We start from the raw sequence: 11761 nt of genomic DNA, 5'->3' as shown, positions 1-11761 counted from the left end.
ACGCCCGGCCTGCACTGCGGTGTTTCCCGCGCGGGCTACCCCAGTTCCCGGGTGTACGGCGCGGCCTTTTGTACAGCCGCCGGCGCCGCCGCCGTCATGGGTTTCCTGAAACTGATTGAGATCGAGAACTTTAAGTCGTACAAGGGTCGGCAGATTATCGGACCGTTTCAGAGGTTCACCGCCATCATTGGACCCAATGGCTCTGGTGAGAAATAAACGGGGCTGCGGCCCTGCGCACGTCCCGGCCTGGACCCCCTAATCCGGCAGCAGAGTAGTACAACCCAGCCCGTGCGACCTGAAATGTCGCGAACCCTTACAGGTTTTTTTCCCTCCTGAGCGGGTGCGGGTCGAACCCGCTTTCCCCGCTCGGGTGCTCTGACTCCAACCTCTTCCCCAAGTGTCACTTGCCTGCTCTCTGCGCGGCCCCCGCCCGGGAGCAAGTGGTACGGGCCGATCTGTACGTTACCCCGCCCACTGCCCCCTCCCGCCAAAAGTGGCGCGTCCGGAGTTGTCCGCCAGCCGCGGGCCGCGCAGTTCCCCGCCGGACCTGCTGCATCCGGCCACTTCCTCTGCCTTGTTTGAACTCTCCGGAAAGCGTGGGACCGCTGGTAGCCCTCCCAAAGCCTCCGGTCCCCAGCAGTACACTTCTCTTTCTGCCCAGCGCCCCCTCCCGCCTCACTTTGGTATGCTCCAATTCCTCCTTTTTTTAACTCTCCTCCCAAGGCGGCACTTTTGAATTTCTGACTCAGCCCTCCTGTCTCCCGCGGGAGTGCTTGGGACGTCCATCCTCCACCCCCATCTCAGAGATGGGAATGCTTCGAAATCCCCCCCTTTGCTATCACTGAAACCCTTTAAAGAACTCATTTGCTCGCCAAATTTATTGAATGCTTATTTTATAAGTAGTTATTCAAGGTGCTATAGAAACAGCGGAGAATAGAGTAAGCCTTGCTCTCAGGGGACTTGCAATGGAAAGACAATAATAAAGGAGAAAATAATACAATTTTTGGCTGTGATGAATGCTAGACAGGAAATTAAGTTGATGGAATACAGTGACTTGAGTGGTGTCTTTAGAAAGAGCGGTTAGTAGATACTGTATTATACATTTGAAAGTTTCTGCAAGAATAGATTTTAAAAGTTCTCATCACAAGGGAAAAATTGTGAGGTGATGGATGTTAACTTACTGTGATAATCATTGCTTCATATATATAAATATGGAATCATTATGTTGTATACCTGAAACTAATACAGTGTTATATGTCAGTTATATCTCACCAAAACTGGAGGAGGGGAAGGGTGGTCAGGTCTTTCATAGCTTGACTCCTCATCTCTAAATGATAAACTATTGAGAGCTTGGGTGGCTCAGTTGGTTAAGTGTTTTGGACTCTTGATCTCAGCCCAGGTCTTTATCTCAGGGTCGTGAGTTCAAGACCCCTGTTGGGCTCCATGCTGGGCATGGAGCCTACTTTAAAAAAAAAAAAAAAAAGTAAATGATACACTATGGATTCCTCCCATCTACCCCCACAAGGAATCTGGAATCCTGCTGTGTTCCTCCGCCCCAGAGATGTTCTAGCTAAATCATTTCCTAAAATGAGGGGCTATCCTTGCTGACATAGGTCAAACTCATGAACCTTCCCTGGAGTTTTGCCTGTTTTTGGTGCTCTTTGTAGAGCAGAGCAAGTTTTTTCAACAGCGCCACTGTTGACGTTTCTAAGATAACTCTTTGCTATGGGTTTCTTCCTGTACATTGTAGGATGTTTAGTGGCATCCTTGTCTTTTACAAACTAGGTGGTAGCTCTCCAGTCCCCAGGTGTGACAACCAAAAATGTCTCCAGACATTGCCAATGTCCCCTGAGAGGTGGGGCAAATCACTCCCTGCTTCCTCCAACCTCGCTTCAGAACCAGTGGCCCAGAGGGGCTGATGCTTGGGGTTCCACTCCAGTTTCTTAGGATTTTCCTTTTGGAAAGAGCCAGAATCCACCTCTTAGCATTCACTCCTGTCAGTGTGGGTAGATTTGTATATCCAGCTGTTCAAAAAAGACCTTTGGTTTGGACCCCCTCCCCCACCCCCTAGTTCTTCAATGCTCACCTCCACAAGCCATTCCTTGGGTCCTCTCAGTGAATTACTCTTTTTCTCTGGAACGCAATAGACACTTGGCATGTGTTAATGTTTATTTTCTTCTGTCTTGGTATTCATGGGTTGTGTTTTTGTACCTTAATCACTGGTTTATGAGTGCCCTCAAAGAAGACATTCCTTAAAACATTTTATCCGTGTTTAGCTCATAATGCATGTTATAAAAATGTTTGCAATAGTGAATGATTGCTAGTAGGGAGGGCTTTGGTTCTGAGACATTCTTACTATCCCTGGAGAGCATGGGAGAAGCCCAAAGTTTGGAAGTGAATGCCTAAAAGTCTGACTCTTGGTCTGCATGGTGTGCTAGTCCTGCTCTGATATGGGAGCCAGAGCTAAGAGTCCAGACCTGTGTTAGGAGAGAACTGCCATTTATTGAGTACCACTGTGTGTCAAATACTTTATTTATTGGAGCCTTTTACATTTCAATTCTCAAAATGACCCTATCAGGGAGATATCTTGGTTTTATAGATGGGAAGACTGAAGCACAGTTATGATCACTTGCACACTAATTGATTCTCAGAGCCAGGATCAGAACCTGTGCCTGTCATGCTTCAAAGCCTATGCTTCTGCCACTCCAACAGGGAACTATGTGCCAAGCATTATTTAAAAGGTTTTGCCTATCCGTTATGGTTTTTTAGATTTTCCAGGTGAGGGAATGGAAGGTCAGCTAAGAATTAGTGAAACTAAGAACCTGATCTATTGGACTAGAACCTGAGCTTTTTTTGTTGTTTTTTAAAGATTTCATTTACATATTTGAGAGAGCAAGCATGGGGGTGGGGCACAGAGGGAGAGGGTCAAGCGGACTCCACACTGAGCATGGATCCTGACATGGGTCTTGATCTCGTGACCCCAGATCACACCCTGAGCCTAAATCAAGAGTCCAGTGCTCTACTGAATGAGCCCAGGCACTCCTAGAACCCATGCTCTTAATCACTGCCTTGTATTGCTTCTGTGGAAGGAATGGGGCTGCCATTTTTATAGCTGGGTAAAAAGGTGTGGGAAATCATGTCCTCAGTTCGAGGTCATATAACATATTAGGGGAGGATCTTGAGATAGAATTTATAGCGATTTATAGAGATTAAACTGTCCTCCAGTACTCCCCTAACCCCAGTCTTAATTAAAAAATTTTTTCCCTGAGGTTAAAATGAAGAAATTAACAATTGTGACTACACTATTGAAAAGATAACCACTCTTAATGTTAAAAATCTTATTTATTTGAATAGCTGATACGTGCACACAATATAAAATACACAAAAAAAAAATCCCAAAGGATAAATAGTAAGACTGCCTTCCCTGACCTATTACCTATTTTCCATTTGGGAAGTGACCACTGGTTACACTGTTTACATTTTCAGATTTATTCCTATGCCTTTGCCCCTCCTCAAGTTTTTATTTGAAAATATTCAGACCCACATGTGTGTTTTTGCTTAATCATTTGAAAGTAAGTTACAGACTTAATTATATTTCACCTCTAGGGATTCAACATTTGACTCCTACAATCATCATTCTCTTGTATCACCAGTAGATCATGATCATGTCTGGGAAAATTAATTTCCTTGTTATCAATTATCTAGTTTTTATTCAAGCTTCCCTAATTGTTCCCCAAAACGTCTTTTGGGTTTTTTTGAAGGGAATCCGGAATCCAGTCAAAGTTCGTACACTGCCTTTGGTTGTTTCTCAATAATCGCTTTCTGGAGTGGTTCTGCAAACCTTTCTTTTTAGACATTGAATTTTTTTTTTTAAATATTTATTTGAGAGAGCGAGTGTGAGTGTGTGGGGGTGTGGTGGGGGGTAGGGGAGGGCAGAGGGAGAGAAGTGGACTCCTGCTGAGCAGGAAGCCCAGGCTGAGACATGGGGCTCATTTCAGGACCCTGAGATCATAACCTGAGCGGAAATCAAGAATCAGATGCTTAACTGAGCCACCCAGGCACACCAGACATCTACTTTTTGAAACGATCAGGCTAGTTGTCTTGAAGAGCATCCTACATTTTCTTAGGGTTTCCTCATGGTGTCATTTACTATGTTCCTGTAACTGCTGTAAACTGGAAATTTGTTTAGATTCAGGTTAAATATTTTTGGTAAGATACTTCATACATGATGCTCTATGGGTCCTATTATATCACAATAAGAATATGCCCCTTTTTTGAGAGAGAGAGCACCATGATTGTGTGTGTAGGGTGGAAGGGGCAGAAGGAGAGAATCTTAAGCAGATGATGTGCTGAGTGGGGAGCCCTATGTGGGGCTTGATTCCATAACCCCAAGATCACGACCCAAGCTAAAATTAAGAGTCAGACGCCCAACTAACTCATCTACCCTGGTGTCCCTAGCAATATGCCTTTTAAAAAATTATAGTAAAATATACATAGCAAAATTTGCCATCTTAACAAATTTTTGAATGTACAGTTCAGTTGTGTTAAGTATCTTTACATTGTACAACTGATCTGAACTTTTTCATCCTGCAAAATTGAAATTGTACTCAATAAACAGCAATTCCCCATTATTACCTTCCCTCAGCTCTTCTTTTGTTTTTTCTTTTTTCACTTTTAAACTTGGTTGCGATGATACTATGTTGAGTTTTATATCTGCTTATTTCTTCTATTGTGGGCATTTCCTCATGTCATTAAAGGTTGTAGAACAATCCATTATGTGATTATGCCCTTTTTCTTTTTTTTTTTTTAAATTTTATTTTTATTTTATGATAGTCACAGAGAGAGAGAGAGAGAGAGAGGCAGAGACACAGGCAGAGGGAGAACCAGGCTCCATGCACCGGGAGCCCGATATAGGATTCGATCCCGGGTCTCCAGGATCGCACCCTGGGCCAAAGGCAGGCGCCAAACCGCTGCGCCACCCAGGGATCCCGTATGCCCTTTTTCTTAGATGGAGTTCTAGTCTTGCTTTAGGTAATAACTGCATGGGGACTGTTTTTCTAAGCTTTTGAACCAAGGCTTTAGTGAGGGTGGAGCAGTGTTTCCTGACTTCCTTCTCCTCCTTTGCTTTGCCCCCTACTCCCTTAGGTAAGTCAAATCTCATGGATGCAATCAGCTTTGTGTTGGGTGAGAAAACCAGCAACCTGCGAGTAAAGACCCTGAGGGACCTGATCCACGGAGCACCTGTGGGCAAGCCAGCTGCCAACCGGGCCTTTGTCAGCATGGTCTACTCTGAGGAGGGTGCTGAGGACCGCACCTTTGCTCGTGTCATTGTTGGTGGGTGAGGCTGGCCAGAAGGCTCCCCTTGGGTCCTGGGAGGTGACTAGACTAGTTGGCTGGGATAAGAGGGAGATCTGACCTTCAGCCAACTCATTCTCTGTCTTGTAGGGGGTTCCTCTGAATACAAGATCAACAACAAAGTGGTCCAGCTACATGAGTACAGTGAGGAATTAGAGAAGTTGGGCATTCTCATCAAAGCTCGTAACTTCCTCGTCTTCCAGGTGAGCATTTTTGACAGTTATTGGCTATCTGCTGTTTGCCCATCCTCAGTGGGCCTGCTCCATCTTGAGCTTCATCTCTCCCCTGAACTAATTTAGTAGCTTCCTCACTGGGCTTACTGACTCCAGTCTGGATCCTTCTAGTTCATCCCTTAGGCTAGGTTCATCTTAGGAGGGCACAGATCTGTTTCTTTCCTTTTTCTTCTTAAAGCATTTCAATGATTTGTCATTGCCTCATGATGGTGGTTCTCAAATTGTAGTCTCTGGATCAGCATCAACTGGGGACATGTTAGAATTGCACATTTTCTGGTTCCATCCCGGACCTATGGACATAGAGAACATGGGGTGGGGCCCAGCACTGGGTATTTTACCAAGCTTTCCAGGTTATTATGCCTGCTAAAGTTTGAGAACCAGTGCTTTAGCATAAACTCAAACTTATGCCCTTTGGTTCTTGCCCACCTCGCTAGCCCCTCATCTGCCAGTAGTTTTCCCTTCCAACCTGCATTATTCCAGCCCAATTAAACCATTCTAGGTCCCACAATTCACCTGCTTCCTTTGGCCTGAGGGCCTTTGCATATTAATTGTCCTTTACATGAGATAACCTTGAGTTAAGAGACTTAACTTTCTTCCCCATTTTTCAAACTCAGCATAGATGTCACCTTTGGGAAGCTTTCCTGGATAGAAACCCCTACCAGTCTCCCACTTGCAAGCTTCATTTAGTCCTTTTTCTGTGCTACTTCTGTCACTGCATGTAACACACAGTGTTGTCTTTGCTTTTGTCCCTTTTGGTTCCTGTGCACCTCAAGAGGCAGGAATGTGCCCTTAAAGCCCAGTGTGAAATGTAGCACCTAGTGCAGGGAGAGGGTCAGTAACCTTGATTGAGTGGAAATGGGTAGAGGGAACTGGGATGGCTAAGCTCTAAGTGGGGAGAGTGTTTTGACCTTTACTAGGGTGCTGTAGAATCTATTGCCATGAAGAACCCCAAAGAGAGGACAGCTCTATTTGAAGAGATCAGTCGCTCTGGGGAGTTGGCCCAGGAATATGACAAGCGAAAGAAGGAAATGGTAAAGGCTGAAGAGGACACACAGTTTAATTACCATCGCAAAAAAAACATCGCGGCTGAACGCAAGGAAGCCAAACAGGAGAAAGAAGAGGTAGGTGGCCAGGCTGCTACTGGGCTCTGAGGGGCCAGGATGGAGCTAGTGCCTTAGTGACGTACCCCTGCTTCCGTGTCCCTGTCTGCACAGGCTGACCGCTACCAGCGCCTGAAGGATGAGGTGGTGCGAGCTCAGGTGCAGCTGCAGCTCTTTAAGCTTTATCACAACGAAGTGGAAATTGAGAAACTCAATAAGGAACTGGCCTCTAAGAACAAGGAGATCGAGAAGGACAAGAAGCGAATGGACAAGGTAGAGGATGAGCTGAAGGAGAAGAAGAAGGAGCTGGGCAAAATGATGCGGGAGCAGCAGCAGATTGAGAAGGAGATCAAGTAAGAGGCAGGCCTGGGCCTGCAACCTGTGGGAAACCAAGAGACTATGCTGTTTCCTAGGGCTCCTCTGAGCCTAGAGTCCAGTGCTTGCACTAGTTTGTCTTCCTCTTGACTTGCTTTGGCCAGAACCAAGCACATTTCTTGACTTGCGTTTTTAGACAAAAAGAGCATTTAAGTACTCAGACTGGGTAGATGGCTACTCATAAAAGAGAGAACTTGAAAGGGGTGGTGACCTTGGCAAGTGAGAGGAAGTGATGGGAGAGGCCCAGCTACTAGAGTGGCTGGGAATGCCTTCCTGGAAGAGGAAAAATGGAGCTAGAAGTTTAAAGGACAGGAATTTGAAACGGTTAGATCAGATGGGGGCAACTAAACACAGGGCGTTCTTGGGAGTTGTTCCTGAGGGGCCTGGCCCAGCTAGGGCCGAGGTAGGAGTGGTAGCTTTACCTTATGGAGTGGCCGGGATGTCAGGCTGAAGCCATCACTTCCAGAGAGTAGTCAGATTGCCCCTTTTTTGAAGATCTGTGCAGCATCAGGCGCTTGTTCTTTAGGCAATTCCCTGAGGCTGACTGGGGGCCTCAGGCCTCCCTTTGGGTATAAAGCCAGGGAACCCTCCCTTCTCCCATACTGCTAACCAATTTACTCTGCTCTGCACTGGCAAAAGGGAGAAGGACTCAGAGCTGAACCAGAAGCGGCCTCAGTATATCAAAGCCAAGGAGAATACCTCCCACAAAATCAAGAAGCTGGAAGCAGCCAAAAAGTCCCTACAGAATGCTCAGAAGCATTACAAGAAGCGTAAAGGTGATATGGATGAGCTGGAAAAGGAGATGCTGTCAGTAGAGAAAGCCCGGCAGGAGTTTGAGGAACGGATGGAAGAGGAGAGTCAGAGTCAGGGCAGAGACTTGACCTTGGAGGAGAATCAAGTAAGCTCTGAGAGGGTTGGGGCTGGGGTGGAGGATTGCTGTGCTGACAGAGACTGATTCGGTTGGTTGTTCGTAATGTAGGTGAAGAAATACCATCGGTTGAAAGAAGAAGCCAGCAAGAGAGCAGCTACCTTGGCCCAGGAGCTAGAGAAGTTCAATCGGGATCAGAAAGCTGACCAGGACCGGCTGGATTTGGAAGAGCGGAAGAAAGTAGAGACAGAGGTGGGCATGTGTTTTAAGATGAGGGATACTGGACTGAGAAGAAGTGATAGTCTTAACAGTGATGACAATAGCTAACAACTAATGAGCACTTACTATGTGCTAGGCACTGTATTTTATATGTATCCACTCATTTAATTCATTTTCTAAATGAGGAAACAGTAATGCAGATGTGAATTAATTTGTCTAAGGTCACATTGTTACGAAGTGGCATAACCAGGATATGAACCTGGACAGTCTAGCTCTGAAGCCACAGTCTTACCAAGTATACCTTGCTTACCGCCTTCCTAATAACAATACTAATAAAATAATAATAATAATAGTTGTCATAGTACTCCAAGAAAAGCCTACAGTGTTCCAGATATTCTACTAAGCTCTTTCTTTAAAGATCTAAAAGAAGATGGTGGGCATTAATATTAATAGCGGTACTGTGTTAAGCACTTAATATATGTCCTATGAAGTGGAGGTTGCCTATATTTTACAGATGAGAAAACAGGGCAGAAAGGCCTGGAAAGCTCTATTTTGCATTGGTTTGAGCCTTCCTGATTGGTGAGGAAGGTAGCCTGGGCTAGGAAGAACACCGTGAGAGGGTCTCAGGGCTCTGGGAGGCCCATCAGTTAGTGGAGCCACGCTGAACACTGTTGTGTGTCTGCTTTTTGGTGGGTCTTCCCCATTAGTGACAGATTGTCCTGGACTGTTGGGCTCTTGAATGAATGGGAACATAGTGGTTATAAGCTGCTTATAGATAAGTCTATAACTCTAGGCCCCATAGTCTTAGAGATAACTTGCTCAGCCCCTGGTGATGATGTATATTTGTCTTTCTTGCAGGCTAAGATCAAGCAAAAGCTGCGGGAGATTGAAGAGAATCAGAAACGGATTGAGAAACTAGAGGAATACATCACCACTAGCAAGTATGTGGCTCTGCAGCCTTTCCTTTTCCAGGCCTGTTCTTGTGAACCCTGTCTGTCCTTGTGAGTCCCTCTCTGCCAGGAATATTTTCTCATCAGCCAGGGTAACCCCTGTATTCCCTCACTTTGTAGGCAGTCCCTAGAGGAGCAGAAGAAGTTAGAGGGGGAGCTGACAGAGGAGGTGGAGATGGCCAAGCGGCGTATTGATGAGATCAACAAAGAGCTGAACCAGGTGATGGAACAGCTGGGGGATGCCCGTATCGACCGCCAGGAGAGCAGCCGCCAACAGCGAAAGGCAGAGATTATGGAAAGCATCAAGCGCCTGTACCCTGGCTCTGTGGTAAGAATGGAAAGGGAGCTCCTTTCCTGAGCACCTACCCTCCCACTCAAAGTCAGATAATTTTCCCAGCAGCCCTTTGAGGACAAGATTGCTAATTCCTTATTTAAAGCTGGGAGAACAGGCTCAGAGAGGTTAAATGACTTGCCCAAAACAGCACAGCTTGTAAGTGGAAGGATTACAGTTTAAACCCAACTTGTTCTGACTTATGACCTCATGTTTTCATCACACCTCTTGCATCTTCCTGAGGGTTCTGTCTTGCTTTGTTCATTCCTCTGTGGAAGACAGGGAGACAAGAGAGGCCTTTCCAAAGGGTAGGGGCCATGGATAGGGATTAGTCTCCTAGGAAGTAACTCTGTAGGCTTCTATATGATCTCCCTTGGCATGTACCAAACTATTCAACCTATTCATTTGCATATAGATACATCTTAGGCTTGGCCTCTTGAACCAAATCCTGAGTTCCCAGATTCCCTGAATATTATCTCTCTGTTGCTGTAATTCCATCCCTGAGTTCAACTTAATTTGTTTCCATAAATAGTTCCTGATCTCTCCTCTAGACACTGCTGGGGAATTCATAAGGATGAATTAGGCTCATTCCTTGCCCTTGAAAATCTTACTTTTTATCTGATAGTTCTTAGGGAAGCACAATTAGCTTAGGGGGGCATGGGGGACGTGAACTAGAAAAAGATGTATTTTGCTGGGTGCTTGTAAGAATTTGAGGTAACGGGGATCCCTAGGTGGCGCAGCGGTTTGGCGCCTGCCTTTGGCCCAGGGCGTGATCCTGGAGACCCGGGATCGAATCCCACGTCGGGCTCCCGGTGCATGGAGCCTGCTTCTCCATCTGTCTGTGTCTCTGCCTCTCTCTCTCTCTCTCTCTCTGTGACTATCATAAATAAATAAAAATTAATAAAAAAAAAAGAATTTGAGGTAACGTATATAAGGTATCTGATATAGTGCCTGGGGTAGCAGGTAACGTATATAAGGTATCTGATACAGTGCCTGGGGTAGCAGTGCTCTGTGAAATGGTAAAAATGAGGTTCAGAAAGATGCTTTTGGGGTTTAGGCATGAATGAAGTGATTATTGTTTTGGGGCCAGAGTAGGCTTTTCCTCCATGGCATGGAAGCTGTGTTCTTCACACAGATTTTGGTCTTCCTCTTTCTAAGCTAGGAATCGAGCCAGTTCCCAAAAGCCTCATGCTTCAATTTGCTCTTCCACTTTCCTCAGTATGGCCGCCTCATTGACCTCTGTCAGCCTACACAAAAGAAGTACCAGATTGCTGTAACCAAAGTTTTGGGAAAGAACATGGATGCCATTATCGTGGACTCTGAGAAGACAGGTCGGGATTGCATTCAGTACATCAAGGAACAGCGTGGGGAGCCTGAGACCTTCTTGCCTCTTGACTACCTGGAGGTGAGGCTGGTGGGGATGGGGTCAGGGCAATGTGAGAGGGTCCCTCCTAGCCCTCCATGTTCTACTACTTACTGAGTTTATTCCCACAGGTGAAACCTACAGATGAGAAGCTCCGGGAACTGAAGGGGGCCAAGCTGGTGATTGATGTGATTCGCTATGAGCCACCCCACATCAAAAAGGCCCTGCAGTATGCTTGTGGCAATGCCCTTGTCTGTGACAATGTGGAAGATGCTCGTCGCATTGCCTTTGGAGGCCACCAGCGTCACAAGGTATGGATTCCCTTGTCCATGTTGGAGCTGGAGATTCCTTGTCCACATTAGTATTGGAGATTCTTTTATTCATCTTTTCCCCCCTCTCCTCATCTCTTCTCTCTACTGTGTGTAGACAGTGGCACTGGATGGGACCTTGTTCCAGAAGTCAGGGGTGATCTCTGGTGGGGCCAGTGATTTGAAGGCCAAGGCTCGGCGATGGGATGAGAAAGCAGTAGATAAGTTGAAAGAGAAGAAGGAGCGGTTGACAGAGGAGCTGAAAGTAAGTCACAGGCTGTAACATCCCTAGGGGTTGGAGTCCTAAACTACCAGGCTGGCCAATCCATTTCTTACGCCCTACCCCTTCTCTCTTGTCTATTTCAGGAACAGATGAAGGCAAAGCGGAAGGAAGCAGAGCTACGTCAGGTGCAGTCTCAGGCCCACGGACTGCAGATGCGGCTCAAGTACTCACAGAGTGACCTGGAACAGACCAAGACACGACATCTAGCCCTGAATCTACAGGTGGGGCTTGGCCTTCAACCCTGTCCTCCAAAGGCCACCCTCATATTCCTGGCTGAGGTTTCTCTGGGGTGGGAACTCCTCCCATTTCCCTCCTCCCAGCATGCTTCAGGGAACCAAGCGTAGCAGCTCAGACAGCCAGAGTTTTAGATTTCAGC

General features: G+C 46.3%; 1 protein-coding gene across 3 annotated transcripts in view; it reads left to right on the top strand.

The window, feature by feature from the left end:
- Positions 1-10: 10 nt before the first annotated feature.
- SMC1A (structural maintenance of chromosomes 1A) overlaps positions 11-11761 on the top strand; it is a 49226-nt gene continuing 37475 nt past the window's right edge. For all 3 annotated transcript variants that reach the window (XM_055337441.1, XM_055337440.1, XM_055337439.1), the window contains exons 1-13: positions 11-205; positions 5146-5334; positions 5446-5558; positions 6506-6709; positions 6803-7041; positions 7703-7961; positions 8043-8183; positions 9009-9091; positions 9221-9428; positions 10651-10836; positions 10926-11105; positions 11221-11367; positions 11469-11606. In XM_055337441.1, the coding sequence (XP_055193416.1) occupies positions 97-205; positions 5146-5334; positions 5446-5558; positions 6506-6709; positions 6803-7041; positions 7703-7961; positions 8043-8183; positions 9009-9091; positions 9221-9428; positions 10651-10836; positions 10926-11105; positions 11221-11367; positions 11469-11606 (2196 nt within the window). In that variant the 5' untranslated portion in view covers positions 11-96. The remainder of the gene's footprint in view (positions 206-5145; positions 5335-5445; positions 5559-6505; positions 6710-6802; positions 7042-7702; positions 7962-8042; positions 8184-9008; positions 9092-9220; positions 9429-10650; positions 10837-10925; positions 11106-11220; positions 11368-11468; positions 11607-11761) is intronic.

Source organism: Nyctereutes procyonoides, unplaced genomic scaffold (assembly GCF_905146905.1).
Source record: "Nyctereutes procyonoides isolate TBG_1078 unplaced genomic scaffold, NYPRO_anot_genome, whole genome shotgun sequence".
In the NCBI taxonomy this organism is placed as follows: domain Eukaryota; kingdom Metazoa; phylum Chordata; class Mammalia; order Carnivora; family Canidae; genus Nyctereutes; species Nyctereutes procyonoides.
This window is presented reverse-complemented; position numbering and strand designations above follow the sequence as displayed.